The sequence below is a fragment of the Danio rerio genome, chromosome 25 (assembly GCF_049306965.1).
Source record: "Danio rerio strain Tuebingen ecotype United States chromosome 25, GRCz12tu, whole genome shotgun sequence".
Classification (NCBI taxonomy): Eukaryota; Metazoa; Chordata; class Actinopteri; order Cypriniformes; family Danionidae; genus Danio; species Danio rerio.
The window spans coordinates 18,313,797-18,333,666 of NC_133200.1; the positions used below are offsets into that span (position 1 = coordinate 18,313,797).

Below are 19,870 nucleotides of genomic sequence, written 5' to 3' on the forward strand. Positions count from 1 at the left end.
CATCTCACTACTTAAAAAAAATAAATAAATAATAATAATATATATATTTGAGAGGGTATATTTAAAATATAAATTTGAATACCTATGAAAACAGTGTACTTGTGTAATTTAGTGGTTTCTGGGACTCACCAACTTTCATAGTAGAAAAAGGTACTATGGAAGTCAGATACAGGACTTTTCAAAAAATCTTTTGTGTTCAACAGGACAAAAAGATTTAAAAAGTTTCATTAAAAGAAAAGAGCAAATGACGACAGATTTTTTTGTGCCTTTATTGCTTTAATATAAATGCACATTTCAAACTGAACATCTGAGATGTGCAAAAAGATTTATTTCACAAAACTGTGATGTTATTTAGAAATGACTCAAAGAAATGTCTCAGATTGATTAAACTTTTATGGTGTTGGTGGAAAAAAGACAAAAATCACAAAACTATATTTGAATGCCACATCCATTGTCTTGAAGTTCACGGTAAATTCATTAAGAAAGATTACAATTATTAAAAAACAAAAAAAGTTTCTCTATAGAAAAAAGTCAACAGACTTTATATACAGCAGCACTGTCAGCATCACGATTCACTGTTTAACTGTTTCTCTCCGCCTGATGTGCATTCTGTAGGGTTTGGGTGTCAAAGTGAGCCCAAATACAGGGGTGTAATCTGGTTTCCCAGCATCTTCAGGCCACACAAACTGAAAACGCCTCAACAGAGTGACAAAAATCAAGAATAGCTCCATACGGGCCAGACCTTCACCCAGACACATACGGAGACCTGGAAAAAAACAAAGTTGCATAAACTAAAGGTGTTCAAGTACTTAAAGGCCTCATATCAAGAATTATTTTTTAGCCATATCTGGTCATTTGCAAAAGAAATACACCAGACCCTGATTTTGTGAAGTTTCGTTTAGGAATTATAAGTATTTTTTGATATATTTGGCCACAACAAATTGGCAAATGATCATTCTCAAAGCTGTCCAATTGAAAAAGGTTAACTTTTCAGATAATTGTTGACCTACTAGAAAGCCGATAGCAATGCAGTGGTGTTATCAAGTTTGAGTGACAAAATTAACATTTAAAAAAAAAGGTTTCAGAAATAATCTCTGATACTTCACTGGGCGATTTGACTGATGTCTGTGATCCTATAGTTCAATATGGTATAAACAAATATTCATGTGAGGTACAAACTTTTAGAACATTTATAAAAATTTGAGGCAATATACACTCACCACCTACTTTATTAGGTACATCTTACTAGTACTGGATTAGACTCCCTTTTGTCTTTAGACCTGCCTTAAACCTTTGTGGCATAGATTCAACAAGATACTGGAAATATTCTTCTGAGATTATGCTCCATATTGACATGATGGCGTCACGCAGTTGCTGCAGATTAATCAGCTGCACATCCATAATGCAAATCTCCTGTTCCACCACATGCCAAAGGTGCTCTATTGGATTGATCTCTGGTGACTGTGAAGGCCGTTTGAGTACAGTGAACTCATTGTCATGTTCAAGAAACCAGTCTGAGATGATTCACGCTTTATGACATGGCGCATTATCCTGCTGGAAGTAGCCATCAAAAAATGGGTACACTGTTTATAAAGGAATGGATATGGTCAGCAACAATACACAGGTAGGCTGTGGCATTAACACTTTGCTAAATTGGTAGTAATGGACCCAAAGCGTGCCAAGAAAATATCCCTACACCATTACACCACCCCCACCAGCCTGAACCATTGATACATGGCAAGATGGATCCATGCTTTTATGTTGTTGACGCCAAATTCTGAGCAAATGTCGAATGTCGCAGCAGAAACCGTGACTCATCAGACCAGGCAACATTTTTCCAATCTTCTATTGTCTAATTTTGGTGAGCCTGTGTGAATTGTTGCCTCAGTTTCCTGTTCTTAGCTGACAGGAGAGGCACCCAGTGTGGTCTTCTGCTTTTGTAGCCCATCCGCCTCAAGGTTGGAAAAAAATGATAGCAACTACAACAGTTTTATGCTGTGCTTGAATACTTAAAACTGTTACCTGTGGAGAAGGGTATAAAAGCCTCAGGCTTCTCAAACTGGCCCTGCTCATTCAGAAAGTTTGCTGGGTTGAACTCATGAGGAAACTTCCACTGACCTTCTTCTTTTAGCACACTAGTAAGGTTGGGAATGATTATAGTTCCCTGACAAACAAGAAACAATTGATTACAGTTTATTTTGAAGTATAATAGTCTTTAAGTCGCTCCAAATGTTTCCTCACCTTTGGGATGCTGTAGCCCATTAGCTCTGTGTCTCGTGTAGTGCAGTGAAACACACTTAGCGGTACAGTGTTAGCGACACGCTGAACCTCATGAATCACAGCCAGTGTGTACGGCATATTGTGTCTGTCTTCATATGTCACCTGATCTTTACCCTCCAGAACATCATCAATCTCTTGCTGGCATTTTACTGGTTAGAAAACAAGGCTGTGTTTGAATGTTCAAGTTTCTTTTGACATGCTAGCTTTGCTAAAATGCTAACATACTTCTGAAAGTTTTGAAAACTTAACATATGTCAAAACAGTAATGAAAAAACATCACACATTTAGCTTCTTCGGTGCAAAGTACACATAAAAACTGTATTTATTTATTCATTCTTACTTTGTCTGGTCAAATTTAATTCTGATTCAAATTGACAAAATGAATGTGTGCTTTTTAATCACAAACCTTGCACCTCAGGGTGGTTCATGAGGTAGAGGAAAGCAGTGAGGAGGGTGTTAGAAATAGTGTCAGTCCCTGCAAAGTGCAGATCCATGATGCTCATGAGGAGCTTGTCTTCGGAAAAGGTGGAAACACAATTTTTTCCCTGTAGAATGTAGAATACATTTCGGTCTGAAGTGGTGGTATAAGCATTTATCAATTTCGGCATTAATAAATGTACAATTCAGATGTGCAAATGTACAGATGTGTTTGTCAGCAGAAAGTGGCACCTTATCAAGCTCATCCAGATAGCAGTCAATAAAGTCTCTCGGCTCTCATGGGACTCTTGTGCTCTTGTGTTCATCAATCAGCTTCAGATTCATACTTTTTATTACTTTTACATGATCAAATGCTTTTTTAAAAGGCAGGGGCAGGATTCTCAATAAAGGAAATGTGTCGTATATCTGGTAGAAAAGAACATACAAGAAAAAAGTTATTTTTTAAGGCAAACTAATATCTTACATTTTTACTTGTCATGTTCATTAAAATGAAAATAGAATAAATAGTATTTATTTTGAATAAAATTTAGGTTTCTATTAAATCCAAAGGTTAAAGCTGAAATGGCATTTTGGCACATAGGCCCTATCATACACCCAGTGCAATAAGGCGCAAGATGTGTTTGGCGCAATTTGTTGCTATATTCAGAACAGGGCAACAGTAATTTTCACGTTTTGCACCATGTTGTTTAAATAGCAAATCCATTTGCGCCAGTTTGTGGACTCATGGGAGTGCTGGTCTATAAAGGAGGTGCTGCTAAGGCACTTTCTTGGCCTGTTGTTATTTTGACAAACTAATAAAGACCACACCATTGACCAACTGAAAGCAGGTCTAAAGTCCAGCGTAGAGCATGTTAGTTATGCGCCTGTCCTAACAATTACACATTGCTTAATACAAACAGAATGTACAGCAGGGGTCAAACTTATTTTAGCTCAGGGGCTACATGGAGGAAAATCTATTCCCAAGTGGGCCGGACCGGTAAAATCACGGTATACATAACTTAAAAACAACAATTTCAGATTGTTTTCTTTGTTTTGATACAATCAACATAAAACATATGTAAATATCTTTTCATGTGGAAAAAAAAGGATTAAAATGTTACATAAATTATTATTTTCTACATAAATATAAATACCACTACCTCCATGCTTATTGGGGGACTTTTTTCAGTTTATTCATGACAATCTGCATTTTTATAATGTTATTATAATTATCAGTATTATTTATTATATACATATTCATATTTGTTTTAATAAAAACAAGTTTAGATTCGTCCCTCTGACGGGTTTTAGAGACGTATGCATCACCATAGGGGGCATAAGAACAGGATGTGTATTTGGATATAACTCCGTTTTTTGACCACGTTTTATTATTGATAATTTTTTTCGTTTGCTGGAAATTAGAACTGAATTTAAAAAATAGTTTTGAGACCTATCTTTGCGCTTAAAATTAAATATGTAGGCTAATGAATGTCTTCAGTGGAGAGCATACAACACTGTTTTCTTATCCACCAAACTAAAGGAGTAAAGAGAAAGTAAAAAGGCTGAATGGAGGAGACTCATTTTTTATCCTTGTGCTGCATATGGTCTTTTTAACTGTTTTTTCGCTAATGAAGCATTCAGTCTATTCACTTAAAAAGTCAACCATGTAAATAGCAAATGCACCATGTCACTAACTGAATAGGAGATGAGACTCTGATTGGTTTAATGCACATTATATTCAAAGCACACACGTAACTCATTAAGAGAATAAGCACAGCCCTGTTAGACCATGCACCGGGGTGCAAAGCTTATTTTTCCAAACTTAAAATAGCAAAAGTGGATTCAGACACACCCTTAATGCTTTTACACCATGGCCTTTAGACTTTGTGTCTAGATCGTTAAAATAGAGTCCTATATCTCACTGCAGCTGATTGGTCGAATGTTTCTAACTCATTATGGGTAATGTAGTTTTTTCAATATAGATACCACTACTGAACATGGCTGTTTTAAAAAATGAATATGAACACCTCAGAGCTCACTACAACTCGTCTTTGGGTAAAAGAAAGAAAACTAAAGTGTCAAATGATTTCATAGGCTCTTTTGATCTGAGACCTCACCATGTTCCAGGGTCCATTGATGATCTTTGAAATCTCATTACTGAGCTGGATGTAGCACTGAAGAAATTCACTGTTGTAATCAAAACGGCATCCAAACAGAAGCAGACTGATAACATTTGAAGCAACATTGTGGAACATAATGTGAGGATCCACTCTTTTTCCTTAAAAAAAAAAAAAAAAGTAAATTCTAAAAAAACTGAAATCTAAAAGAAAATGTTCTACACCTTGTGCAAGAAATTGAAATCACAAATGAATACCTGCGTTTTTGTCAAGGTAATCAACAACATGTGAAATTTCCCCCAGAATTCTCTCCTCCATGGACTGTTTGCTAAGACCAAAATTTCTCATGGTCATGAGAGCAAAGCGTCGATGGTCCTTCAAAACGGGTCCATAGTCAGCCAACACAATACCTTAAAAATGATGAAGTCATTAATGAGAATTGTCCGTAAATTCATTTTCTAACACCTTCTAATCTGCTTTTTGCTCATTTAATAGTCAATGTATAACGTACAAACGGAATTAGCTATGCTGCAGATTTGCATTAGCGCTGATAGTCTGGGAGATCTAACTCTTTTGTTATTCTGCTTGTCGATGTTTCCAGATAAATAACTGATTTGTTATAAGGAGCTCTTCAATGACTCTTCAAAATGAAGGTTACATCATAAAAACTGACTTGAAAAAGAGGGTTCAATTGTGTTTTCTTCCTTCTAAACATTGGAAGATGACCTATTCTTTCATTTCTGTGCTTTTCTATTGATTACACTCGGATGAAATCACAGGATGGTCATGCCCACTCTTTTCCTCTACTGGTTTATTTTATTTAAATTAATTAAACTATTGCGTTTTTCGTATTTATTTATTTTGAAATGCAATTTGTGGGGAAATAGGCTTAAATGTTTTAACTTAAATGTTTTATGTTTAATCCACATAAATTTGTAAAAACCAAAAGGTTAACTTTATTCCTTTATGTTGGCTCAACACAAATCGATTGTGTGCAACCCAGTATTTTTTACAGTGTTAAATCAAGATAATTAGCTTTAGATTGATGCAGCTGTTTTACTGAAAATAGGTAAAGTGGAATCACAGCTCACACAATCAAAGTGGAATAAATATATTGGGTAACCTTTGATACAATTATCACTAATCAGCTACGGGTTTACTTTTGTAGAACCTGTTTTCCATAACAACACCATCTCCATCTTGACTTCACTGTCTTGAGTCATTCATTAAACGATTAGTTCTAAACTCATTCAGAAAGCACATTTAATAATAACCTTGCTTGAATTTTTTTCTTTAGCAGCTGAAATGTCAATCAAAAACACTGTTGTCTAAGCAATTTAATTTCCTAGATTGCTATTTTTATGCCGCTTTGACATCTTTGACTGTTATTGGGAGTTACCTTTATTCTCTGTGGCGTGACTGATCATGAAGTCTTGAGGTCGACCTGAAAAGTCTTGAGCTTTGGTAACCAGAGCTTCTTTAATAACTGCAAAACTGTTCAGAATGACTGCTGGCCTCGATCCAGTATACAGGCTGAATATTTCCCCGTATTTTTCTGCAAACTTTAAAAAACGTGGACAATTATTGTACAGAAAAAAATAGTTTTAACTCAAGATGAGAAGTAGTAAACCATACTTTTTCAAAATCCTTTAAAGGATTAGCCAGGTTGAGCTGAAGCATATTTCCAAATATAGGAACTGGAGGAGGTCCTGGAGGAAAATTCTTTGGCTTCTTGACCCTTATGAGGAAGAAGATGAGCAAGATGCATATTACAACAAGAAGAGAAGAACCCAACATGCTTACTGTTGTCCAGCTGCAGTCACAAAACAAGCTTGAGTAGTAGACACAGGTCTTCCTGGAGCTTTTTATATAGCAACACCTTTCTCTGAGATGTTGCTACATTCTCTAATTGCTACATCCACCATCTGATAAGGTGATTGGTTCATTATCTTCAAGATGGTAAGGCTTTTTACAAAGAAAAACTGGTAAAACAGGACTTTGGATTGGCCATTGTGTTATCCGCCCATCACCCATCTGAAACACAACTTCAAATGTCACCTTTTGGTAAGCAGGAGAAGGGGGTTGAAGTAAAACTGTAATCTCAGAAACTGATTTATTCTTTGTTTAAGCGGATAATTTGATAAGGTCAGGGACAAAAATGTCAGTATCCTTTGCTCATCAACTGATCTGATCACCCTCACTGAGCATGAAGGTGTGAAAAACCACTGATTCGATAAACTGGTTCTCAATTATGTGGATAAAACTACAAACAACAACATATATATATATATATATATATATATATATATATATATATATATATATATATATATATATATATATATATATGTGTGTGTGTGTGTGTGTGTGTGTGTGTGTGTGTGTGTGTGTGTGTATAAGTGAGCAATTTCAGCGTTATGGACGTGACATTTGCAGTAAAGGCTCAAAACATAAATTCACAATCACATAGAAACTATATGTGAAAATTATATTGAAACTTTTGTTTAAATGTTCTAGAACTAACCACAGAGTTAAAAAACAAACAGAATATGAACCTGTGAACAAGTTTTATACTTGAAATGAGGAAAATAAACATGCGTTATGGATGTGACAAAAAAAGCCTTACAGTATACAACATACTTTGTAGAAATTCTGTGAATTAAACTGCACAACCAAAAAGAAACAATTTTCATCAAAAGGATAGGAGTCGGCTCACTATAGAACAAAAACAATTGGCTTCATTTCATTTAATATTTTCATATTTATGAGGAAAAAGCGTTGTTACGGATGTGACATCTCTACATTATGGGTGTGACAGATGTTAAATTGCCACTTTTGTTACTTTGATAAATCAAAAAGAATAGTTTGAAAACATTGACATATGCATTCTTGAGTATTTCGAAGGTACTGAAAAATCCTTGCTTACACAAAAAAAAAACAGAAAAAATTTTCGTATTTAGGTGAAAACTTAATTTTTTTCATGGCAAGGTTGACATCTGAACATACACACACACACACAATTGAACTTTCATATAAATGCTTAGGTAAAGTTTAACATTAGTGTTTGGTCATTGGTTGTTTTTAGCACAAAGAGTTGAAAATTGGTTTTGAAATTGAGTATTGCAATAGAAAAAGATTTGAGACTTGCTAACTGTGAACTTTTAGTATGTATAAAATATATGGCTGCGTCCGAAACCGCCTGCTACTCAGTAGGTACTGCATTTGAATTTAAATGTACTACTCAGCCGTACGAAAAGTACGTTCTATACAGTATGAATGTGAAAAGTATGAATGGAATTCGGACGTACTACATCCGCCATTTTGACAGTCATGTGACGTACCTGCATGATTTGCGTCGCTTTACTCCCATTCATGAATTCGCTCGCGGGGCATCATGGGATAGTGCAGCGTGCATGGGATGCGCACTCCAGAATCTCGCCGGAAGTAGTAAGCCATCCGGGTACTTTGGCATACTGATTTTCGATTTCTTTGAATTCGGACATACTACTCAGCTCGCATACTGTTTTTATCATACCATATAGTATGGAAGTATGCGGTTTCGGACGCAGCCTATGTTCAAATATTTTTTAAATGTTAGCACCAGTCGCCTCGTTCGAATCGTGACTTGCAGACCTTTCCCTATCCCACCTCCTAAATATATATATATATATATATATATATATATATATATATATATATATATATATATATATATATATATATATAAAATTAACCTTTTTAAAAGGATACATTTTAGCAGTGTATGCATGCAAAATCGTGTAGTCAAACGTCGCAAACTATATAGGCTTATTACATACTTCGTAATTTAGCGATATCTCTCAGATGAAAGAAGGCAGTTTTTGTGACATGGGATATATGGTTTTCAAAAGTTAGATTGCTTTCTAATATGACACCCAGATGTTTTATACTAGCTAACGCTAACTTTGTATCCCTCTAATTGTAGATTGAGTTGCGAGATCTGCTGTGCACAGGATTTAGGGCCAATAAGTAATAATTCTGTTTTGTTTGAGTTTAAGATAATAAAATTGTTGGTCATCCAGTCTTTAATGTCTCTAATACACTCAGTTAGCTTAGACAGTTCGGACATCTCGTCAGGTTTAGTTGAAATATATAATTGAGTATCATCTGCATAGCAGTGAAAGCTGATCCCATGTCTTCTAATAATGTCTCCCAGTGGTAGCAGGTAAATTGTGAACAGCAAAGGGCCTAAAACTGATCCTTGAGGCACTCCATACTTTACTGGGCTGACTTGTGAAGGCTGTCCATTAATATTCACAAACTGGTAACGATCAGTTAAGTATGACTTAAACCACTGTAGAGCTTGTCCCTGGACACCTGAAGACTTTAAGCGATTTATGAGGATATTGTGGTCAATGGTGTCAAATGCAGCACTAAGACTGAGTAGAACTAATAGCAAGATGCACCCTTGGTCAGCAGCTAAGAGTAAATCGTTGGTTATTTTCATTAATGCAGTTTCTGTACTGTGATGAGCCCTGAAATTTGACTGAAACACTTCAAAAATATTGTTGGTCTGCAGAAAGGAGCATAATTGAGTAGAAACTACTTTTTCTAGTATTTTAGACATAAATGGAAGATTAGAAATAGGCCTATAGTTAGCTAAGTTGTTGGGGTCCAGTTGCGGTTTCTTAATAATAGGCTTAATAACAGCTAGCTTGTAAGAGTTTGGAACATGGCCTATAGATAAAGAAGAGTTGATAATGTTAAGAAGAGGTTCTCCTATAGCAGGTAGCAGCTCTTTCAGTAATTTTGTTGGAATTGAGTCCAGCATACACGTAGCTGGTTTAGAGCCATTTATAATTTTATCTAGCTCTTCCTGTTCTATGATTTTGAAGCAGTGTGGGTTATTATTATGATTTAATGAAATATTTACAGGATTTGGAGTATAAGCCGGTGCAGAAAGTTTGGCATCTCCTATTTTCTGTCTAAAGCCTTCTGTTTTATTACTGAAAAAATTCATGAAGTCATCACTACTAATTTGCGGTGAAACAGTTTGTTCCAAGGATGACCGATTATTTGCTAATTTAGAGATGGTGTTAAATAAAAATCTAGGATTGTTATGGTTATTTTTTATCAGTTTGCGGAGGTGCTCGGCCCTGGAAGATTTTAGAGCCCTCCTATAGCTGGACATAATGTCTTTGTACGCAACTCTAAAGACCTCTAAATTAGTTTTTTTTCCATTTACGTTCCAGGGCATGGGTTGCTGTTTTGAGAGCACAAGTATGAATATTATACCATGGTGTAGTTTTATTCTCTCTAGCCTTTTTTTAATTTGATGGGTGCCACAGTATTTAGTGTGCTAGTAAAGATGGCATCCATACTGCTTGTTGCTACATCAAGTTCATTTGAGTTTGCGGGTGCATTACGAAATAGAGAGAGATCAGGTAAGTTATTTATAAATAAATTTTTGGTTGATGGGACAATAGTTCTACTAGGGCGAAATATTGGAGCGAGTTTGCTAATTTCAGGTAAACACAGCGTATATAGTAAGAGGTAGTGGTCTGTAATATCATCACTTTGGTATAATGTCTACATCAATGACCTCAATTCTATAAGACAGAATTAGATCTAATGTATGCTTTAAGCGATGGGTTGGACCCACAACGTTTTGCTTTATCCCAAGTGAGTGTATTAAATCCATAAACGCGAGCCCTAATGTATCATTAGCGTCATCTATGTGGATGTTAAAGTCACCTACAATTAGCATTTTATCAGTTTTGACTAGTAAGTCAGAAATAAAATCAGAAAATTCTTTTAGAAATTTGACATAGGGTCCTGTGGGTCTATATATGGTGATTAAAGCGAGAGATAACAGGTTTTTGCATAGTATCTGGAAGCTGAACATTAAGCGCTAATACTTCAAAGGAGCTAAACATAAGTCCGTTTCTCTGTTTAATATTAAGGAAATCACTAAAGATTGATGCAACTCCACCACCACGACCAGTTTGACGAGCCTCATGTTTATATAAGAATCCTGGAGGAGTTGCTTCATTTAAGCTAATATAGTCATTTTGTTTCAGCCAGGTTTCAGTGAGACAGAGTGCATTAAGATTGTTAACTGTTACAATATCCATCTGTTAGTAAAACAAATTCAGTGTTTTGTAAGATTTAACCATTTTTAGCATTCTTCTGTAGAGCATTTGGTCTAGAAAATATGTAGAGTACAAAGATCTGATGAACTTTTGAAAAGGTCTTTTGAATGATCATTTTAAATAAACATCTTAAAGATAAACTATTAATGCATGTTTAAAATAAATGTCTAATATATCAATTCTCCTAATCCTATAGATATTTTCAACCTCTAATCTGATTAACAGATTTTGTTATGCTATAGTCTTGTATAGACTCGCTATCGGTCACAAATCTTCTGTTAAAGAGCCACACTTTAAATGATGTGAACTTAAAGTACACATATTTCCTGTATGGCTGTTTAAGTCTACTTCTGTGTGGAAGGAAATTCAGCATTGTGACTCTTAAGAAAAGATATTTCACTTATTATTATAATAAAGTATAATTTAATGATATTTATCAAATTTGAGATGTTTTCCCTTCCAATGTTCTCTTTAAAGTGAGCATTAGAACTGTGCAAAGCAGATGTTGTAAAACTGAAATGATTTTAAGAATGCATCAAAGAGAATTGATTAGAACTTTGTGTTTGTAGAAAAGACAGAATATCAAAAGTACATTTAAAAGATTCATGATATATCAACATTGAATGATTAATATGTTCTTGTTAGAAATAGCGTCTGAAGAAATGTAAATGCATTTTTACCTCCAGAACCTGAATTATTTATTATCTGGAACTTTATATACAGCATTAAGATTCACTGTTTAACTGTGTTTCTCCGCCTAATGTGCATTCTGTAGGGTTTGGGTGTCATGGTGAGCCCGAATACAGGGGTGTAATCTGGTTTCCCAGCATCTTCGGGCCAAACAAACTGAAAACGCCGCAACAGAGTGACAAAAATCAAGAAGAGCTCCATACGGGCCAGACCTTCACCCAGACACACACGAGGACCTGGAGAAACACAGTGAATGCAGGATTAATTACAAAATACAGCTACAAGCATAAACTACTGGGGGTTGATAACTGCATAAACAATAACTTATTCAGTAATGCTACAATCATAGAAATCAGGGATGAAGAAGGTAACCATTTACATGTATACATGTTTGTTTAAATGCGTTTTACATTGATAATGGTGGGCTGCAAGGTCAAGCAATTATACACACACAACACAATTTTACATCGTCAAAAAAAGGAAACAGTTTCAAATGGTCCTTAATATATCAGTGATGAGGACAAAACTCAACAGAAACACAACCTTTGGCTGAGAGCAGTGTGTGGTGCATTGGTTTAGCTCCTCAAGAATGGATTGGTAGACTAAAACATAGCTGTGTTTATTCAGCCTTTGAAAGTGTAGGGGAGCAGCAGCTCATTATAGCGTTTAAAGAGAGAAGAGTCTCCACTGTGGTCGGATGTGTTTTGGTAGGGTAAAAAGGATGTTTATTTACACTACCATTTAGAGATTTAACCAAAGCAAGACTTTTCATTAAGACCTTAAAGCAGGGGTGATCAACTCTATTCCTGGGCCCAGTTATTAAAAAAAATTTATCTGGATCAAATTGGTCCAGATTTGGAAATCCCATGTTTTGCTATCCAGGATTAACCAATCGATCTTACTTTTATGACAGTTTTTTAAAGGAACATCGAGTTGGATCCTGTTTACTAGAGCCTTAAATAGAACCAACGTGGTGGTCTACTGGCTTAGGAATGAACAACAGGTAGGCAGAATAGCAGGAACGGTGTTGAGCAACCCTGCCTCAAAGAATCGGATCAATCTGTGTAAAATTGACATCTAAAGCACTTCTAAAATCCAATGATGCCTCCCAGTGGCTGATTTTTTTTGTCCTCTTATCAAGATAAATAGGAAATGCAAAATGCCTGAATTTAGCTACATTGGCATATTGTTATGAGTGGGTGTGCCTTTGATCATTGTGGTGCTACTGTCAGGGTGACATTAAAGAATGGAAGAAACCACCCCATCTGTAAACTTTTAAATTGGAATGACTTACAGTTTTGTCTGTTTTATAGAAGCATAAACATATTAGCGATTAAAACAGGTAGGGTTCATACACATTTTTGCTACTAAAATTCCAAGACTTTAAGAGTTTCAAATAAATATTCATCAATGGCACTAGACAGCGCCAACGCTCCTGATATCACCTTTAAAGAGAATGTAAGAATATTTGAAAATGGAGAATTTGGCATCATTTTGTAAAGCGTATATCTTTTAGCTTAACTTATAAATGATAAGTTAATTCATATGGCAATCAACCCAGTTGTAATTTCTGCTGAGGGAGAGTATCAGGGAGTGTGTTTTCATGGACAGCAATACTCAATACACAATACTCTGATTAAGAGTTTACCATGTAAACAGCGATTTTTGATTAATTTAATCCAATTAAGGTCATAATTGAACTACACAGAAATCAGATTAAGACATGTGGAGTATGCCGATTTCAGTCGTATTATCGAAGTGCAGTATAGACATGTAAACACCACAATCAAACCATTGCCAAAGTGTAGGATTTTCACTGCATTTTGAGACAGGATATTCCATACACACACAGCTGTGTGACACTATTATCTGCATCTACCAAGTCAGTAAAGGACTACAGACACCTGCACCACAAAATGCTGAGGTTTTTTCCATATGGCGTGCGGTATCAAATTCCATTAAAACAACACTCTTCCAGCAGTTCATACTCGCATTCAATATCTCGTTTGTCATGGGGGGCATGCATGAAATGTTCCTGAATTAAAGTGAAAGCGCTGAACTGCAGTTAAAGTCAACAAATCAAAAATGAAACACCCAAAATTACATGGAAACTCCAGACCGTGGTGGATAGTGTGGTGATGCAATGACAATAATCATTCTATGTACTATAACATGTAAAACAGGATCACAAAAGGAACATTCAAAAAGCAACTCATGTTAACACCTTAATCACTCTATTGTCTTATTCTAATTAAAGCAAACAATTTGATTACTAATGTCCAACGTAGTAAACAGTCAACAAATATCTTCTCTTGTAAAACGTACAATGAAGAGAAACTAAAAGCAAACAATATCAGTAGTTACATATTAAACCAATTGAAAAAAAAATTATATATATATATATATATATATATATATATATATATATATACACATACAATTATTATTATTATTATATAAAAATCTATTCTCTGCTTTGATTTCCTAAAAATAAGGCAGCAGTCCTGAAGTTGGCAAACAGAAATTTGAGCACTTCTATTCACCCCACTAAATTTAAGCAATATTACCAATGAAGCATATTCAAGTATATTTGTTAAACAGACATCATTGACTTTTTCAAAACTTTGTGGGTTTACTTTAAAGCCTGGAAAATGCCATGTCAAAATTCCATAATTTTTTCAGGTTTTTCATGACCGTCTAAACCATGAATAAGATTTAAGTGCTGTGCTAGAACCCCTAAAACTGTTACCTGTGGAGAAGGGTATGAAAGCCTCAGGCTTCTCAAACTGGCCCTGCTCATTCAAGAAGTTTGCTGGGTTGAACTCATGAGGAAACTTCCACTGACCTTCTTCTTTTAGGACAACAGTGAGATTAGGAATGATTACAGTTCCCTGACAAAAAAAAGAAAAAAAAAAAGGTTAAATTTGTTTTAAAGAATAAAACCTTTAGTCTCTTAGAAGCTTTCCTCACCTTTGGGATGCTGTAGCCCATTAGCTCTGTGTCTCTTGTGGTGCAATGCAACACACTTAGTGGTACAATGTTAGCGACACGCTGAACCTCATGAATCACAGCCAGTGTGTACGGCATATTATGTCTGTCTTCATATGTCACCTGATCTTTACCCTCCAGAACATCATCAATCTCTTGCTGGCATTTTACTGGTTAGAAAACAAGACAGTGTTTGAATGTTGCTGTCCTTTTGAGATGCTAGCTTTGCTAACATACTTCTGACAGTTTGAAAACTTAACACTTCAAATAAAATTCAACCTGTTTTAAATAAAGACGAATTTAATGTGTGCTCAAACCTTGCACGTCTGGGTGGTTCATGAGGTAGAGGAAAGCAGCAAGGAGGGTGTTAGAAGTGGTGTCAGTCCCTGCAAAGCTCATATCCATAATGTTCATGATGAGCTGGTCTTCAGAAAAAGTGGAAACACAATTTTTTACCTGGAGAATGCAAGATATCATTAATCTGAGTCTCAAGTGGTTGTACACAGAACATTTACAGAGTTTCAATGTATTCCCAGAAAGGTATTTGTCAGCAGAAAGTTGCACCTTATCGAGCTCATCCAGATAGCAGTCAATGAAGTCTCTCGGCTGTCCTGGGACTCTTGTGCTCTTGTGTTCATCAATCAACTTTCGATTCATACTTTTTATTATTTTTACATTATCAAATGCTTTTTTAAAAGGCAGGGGCAGGATTCTCAATAAAGGAAATGTGTCGTATATCTGGTAGAAAAGAACAAAAATCTCAAGTTATTTACAAATGCACCTTACAGCACCAAACAAAAAGCATTAAAATGGTGAGAAAAATGCAGTTATCAAGTGATATTGCAAGGGCTGTGTTTGAAATGCCATACTATCATACTACTGTTAGCATTTCTTCAGTATCCAGAATATATGCTGTGCATAGTATGCATGTGTGCAATATACTATGAATTTTATGCACATTCTTTGTATGTAATTCCTAGATTACCTTTTACTTTTGCTGAAATCTGATGTATGCATCCCAGGACTGTGCGCGATATACACTACCTAACAAAAGTCTTGTCGATCCCAATTACAAGAGCAACAAATACTAACTTGACTTCTAGTTGATGATTTGGAAAAGTGGCGGAAGAATTTTTTAGATGAATCATCTGTTGAACTGCATCCCAATGATCACAAATACTCCAGAAGACCTATTAGAACCTACATGTACTCTAGATTCCCAGAGAAATCAGTCAAGTTTGATGAAGGAAAAATCATGGTTTGGGATTACATTCAGTCTAGGGGTGTGCAAGAGATCGGCAGAGTGAATGGCAACATCAACAGCCTGAGGTATCAAGACATTTGTGCTGCCCACTACATTACAAACCACGGGAGAGGGCAGATTCTTCAGCAGGATAGCGCTCCTTCTCATACTTCAGCCTCCACAAAGTACCTGAAAGCAAAGAAGGTCAGGTGCTCCAGGATTGGCCAGCCTAGTTACCAGACATGAACATTATTGAGCATGTCTGTGGTAAGATGAAGGAGGAGTCATTGAAGATGAATCCAAAGAATCTTGCCTTTCTAGATGACTTTATTAATAAGTTATTTGAGTCTCTGCAGAGATGTATGGATGCCGTCGTTCAAGCTCATGGGAGTCAAACACAATATTCATTCTGTTTCCATAGCACCATGACTTTGTTCTATACTGTATATCGTTTCTGTTAAGTGACAAGACTTTTGACTAAGCAAAGTCAGACATTACCGTCCTAAGTACATAATTAAAAATCAAGGCTTGATCACAGTTTATTTGGGTAAAATAAATGTAATCTAGAGGCCTTTGCCTTTTATATAAGCTACTTTTGATATCAAATGATCAACTAGAAGTCAAGTTATTTTTTTGTTGTTAAAACTTAAACAGGCGACAAGACTTTTTGTCGGGTAGTGTAGTTTCCCCTTGTGCATATGATGTTTTAATTTAAAAAATATGGTGGTAAAGAGCATGCATGTGAGTTGAGTGGACTGGAGGCGGAGAGCACTTAAGAATGTAACATTTATAATTATCTGTTTGTTTGTTTGTTTGTTTGTTTGTTTTTTGTAAATACGTGCATGTTGAGAAAACAGTGTATCCACACTACTGCTTAAGCACAAATTACTATATTCACTATATTCAATTCAGTTGTCCAAATTAAATAGTGCTTTATAACGAATGTTCACCAAAAGTGTTTGGAAATATAATTGCTCATAAGTTAAACATGACTTGTTCTTATTTGTTAAAGTTACTGTAGCAATTATTTGAGATATTAATCCTAATTACAGACCACACCAACATTTCTAAGCATTTATTCCAGAGTTAATGAAGTTAATGGATTAAATACTTTAATGCATTTTATAATACATTGCAAGGTCTCATAAAGAACTGTCATAGCAATTGTAATATTAATCTATATACAATGCATTATTTTGTGGCTTATATTATGACATACTATCATAATGCCCTATACATAATTTATATAACCACAAATATAGGTGCCAACCACATAATTATGTAAGGTAATTTGATCAGCTGTACTGAATAACATCTAGGTGTTGGTCATGTCAAACATTATAACACATTACCCTTTAAAAAATAATTAGCATAGGATTTATTGCCTTACACACTATTCCTAAAAATATGGTAGCCAATATGCACTGTATACTGTGCAGTTCTGTGCAAAAATTTTCATTTTTGAGATCTCACCATGTTCCAGGGTCCATTAAGGATCCTTAAATTCTCAGCAATGCGCTGAATGTAGCCCCGAAGGAATTCGTTGTTGTAATCAAAACGGCATCCGAACAGAACCAGGTTTATAACATTTGATGCAATATTATGAAACATAATCTGAGGATCGACTGTTTTCCCTGTACAAATGTAAATAATAATAAAAACATTTACTTGCCAAAATCTCAAAGAAATGGTCTTCAAGAAATAGAAAAATCACATATAAATACCCGTGTTCTTGTCAAGGAAATCAACAATGTGTGAAATTTCCCCCAGAATTCTCTCCTCCATGGACTGCTTCCCCAGACCAAAATTTCTCAGGGTCATGAGAGCAAAACGCCGATGGTCCTTCCAAAGGGGTCCATAGTCAGCCAACACAACACCTTAAAAATGATGAAGTCATTTATGAGATCTAGCACTACTCTTTTTTTTTTACATCTAAAACAGTTTCTACTAGGAGTTATTTATTTATACGAGTCAGGGGTGTAGCAAACAATTTAAAAGTGGGGGGACAGCTAAATAAGATCCAAAATTTTACATTTATGTTATTATTAATCACCTGTTTCTATGATCTGTCTCTAAAAGTGAGGGGGTCGTATGTCCCCCATCCCCCCGGTTGCTACGCCCCTAATAGGAGTTATACCTTTATTCCCAGTAAGATGACTGATCATTAAGTCTTGAGGTCGTCCTGAGAAGTCTTGAGCTTTGGTAACCAGAGCTTCCTTAATAACCTCAAAATTATTTAGAAAAACTGCTGGCTTTGATCCAGTGTACAGGCTGAAAATGTTGCCATATTTTTCTGCAAGCTAAAAGCAAAACAAAAAAAATATTTAAAAATTAAAAAAATGAAATGTTAAAACTCAAGATGAGAAGTAAGCCATACCCTTTCAAACTCTTTCAAGGGATCAACCATGTTGATCTGAAGCAGATTTCCAAATATAGGAACAGGAGGAGGTCCAGGAGGAAAATTCTTCGGCCTCTTGATACGAATGAGGAAAAAGACGAGAAAGATGCATATTAAAATAAGAACAGAAACCTCTAACATGCTTACTGCTGTGCCTTTGTTTAACACGAGCGAAACGAGCTTGTAAAGCAGACAGGGCTTTCTGGACCTCTTTATATCATGGACTTTCGGAGATATTGCAACATTCTGGCAAACAACTTATACAAACTTTTTTGAGCGCAAGCGGAAACCACGTCACGCCGGGTATTCAACCCAGTCTGTTGCGGGATCGACCGAAAAATGGACCCGAATATTTTAGAAAAATCATTATATGTACTTTGTACTGGTTTAATAAGTGAACATAATCAATAAAATCATTTACATAAACCTAATAGGCTAGTACCTACCAAAAGTTTGATTATTTGTTCTTTGTTCTGCAGACTATATAATTACACGTTTCAGTCACTTGAGGATCAACGTGAGAGTTTTGCGAGTCACGTTTTATTGTATTGCATACAAACAGGCGCACTGGTTTAAATATAAAGTAGACGTGTGATCAGTTTGTTTAGTCACGTCTGTCGCTATAGACTGTAAAATGCAGGTTTTTTTCGGTGTGTGAAGCAGGTATGGCAAATAAAGCAGTAGAGAAATGTTATGGCTCACCATAGCTACACAAAGTTTACAATAATTTTTGCGATCAATCTTTGCGAACGCAAGTGGTTGGACTGTGCTACTGAAACCTGCGTGTTGCTGATTTCTGTGTGTCGCTCTGATAAAAAACTGTACATTTGCGTGAGAACCTTTTATAAAGGCCCGTAGAGGGGTTCGGTTGGTTTGTAAGACCCTCACTGACAAATGTCCAGGTCCAGAATTTAAAAAATAGTAAAGAATATTGAAACTAACCCATTGATAAAGGCTATAAGATTAAGCGGAAGTTGGGTGTAGCTTCGGTGTGACCAGTGCTAAGAAAGAGGAGAAAGAGCCCCAAGTGGTGCTCGCTACAGAGCCATTTGAGAAGAGCTGAGCTCCAGCGAGGGGGAGCTTAAGCTTGAGCTCCACCTTTTTTGCACTTCTTCTACGAGTGATGTCACAAGAGTCCAACATCCAGCTGTGCAAGAGAACACACAATCTGACGTAAGAGTTATGACTGTAGTGTTTTTATATAGAGAAAACATTTTACAAGTAACTTTCAATCAAAATCTTGTAATTATTTTTATTGAAATGGCTAAATTCTAATTGAGGAAAATTGAACTTGCTGGCCAGTTTGTTATTTACTTTGGATGTACTTTGGTATATCAATAAGTGTGGTTATGATAACCATCCAACAAGCCAATTCAGCTGAAAAAATAGTGCTTAAATTGTCATAAAAATGCCATATTTAAATCTCATAATTAAATAGAAAATGAAACCACCTCAAAAAAAAAAAAAAAAAAGAACCACCTCTTTCACCAGGTGCCTGTGGGCCTGAAATAGCCTATTAAACATTACTAAAATGTATATCAAATTTCATTTATTGAACAACACAGTTGTCTTATTATGATAAAGGTCATTTAATTATCGTTAACTA

At 35.6% G+C, this 19,870-nt stretch overlaps 2 protein-coding genes across 5 annotated transcripts; both read right to left on the reverse strand.

Annotated features, from left to right (window-relative positions):
- Window positions 1-255: 255 nt before the first annotated feature.
- On the reverse strand, window positions 256-6,652 carry cyp2x6 (cytochrome P450, family 2, subfamily X, polypeptide 6). Its single transcript, NM_001013565.2, is given in 9 exon segments — window positions 256-766; window positions 2,023-2,164; window positions 2,242-2,429; window positions 2,687-2,825; window positions 2,950-3,123; window positions 4,815-4,975; window positions 5,072-5,224; window positions 6,214-6,376; window positions 6,450-6,652. Coding segments are annotated over 9 exon segments (1,476 nt in total). The 5' UTR covers window positions 6,612-6,652; the 3' UTR covers window positions 256-572.
- A 4,827-nt stretch (window positions 6,653-11,479) lies between these two features.
- cyp2x7 (cytochrome P450, family 2, subfamily X, polypeptide 7) lies at window positions 11,480-19,289 on the reverse strand. 4 transcript variants are annotated; one of them, XM_073941938.1, is made up of 10 exons: window positions 19,207-19,289; window positions 18,244-18,339; window positions 18,004-18,166; window positions 17,591-17,743; window positions 17,340-17,500; window positions 15,188-15,361; window positions 14,941-15,079; window positions 14,606-14,793; window positions 14,385-14,526; window positions 11,486-11,871 (listed from the first exon to the last, which is right to left on the reverse strand). In XM_073941938.1, exons 2-10 carry the CDS (start codon window positions 18,271-18,273, stop codon window positions 11,678-11,680), a joined length of 1,344 nt encoding a protein of 447 aa, XP_073798039.1. In that variant the 5' UTR covers window positions 18,274-18,339; window positions 19,207-19,289; the 3' UTR covers window positions 11,486-11,677.
- Between the last annotated feature and the right edge of the window lie 581 nt (window positions 19,290-19,870).

Coding starts and splice junctions, on each gene's coding strand:
- cyp2x7 (XM_073941936.1), bottom strand. Junction 18,167..18,243: donor CCTTGAAAGAGTTTGAAAGG/GTATGGCTTACT, acceptor TTTTGCTTTTAG/CTTGCAGAAAAATATGGCAA. Junction 17,501..17,590: donor TTTCCTTGACAAGAACACGG/GTATTTATATGT, acceptor ACATTTGTACAG/GGAAAACAGTCGATCCTCAG.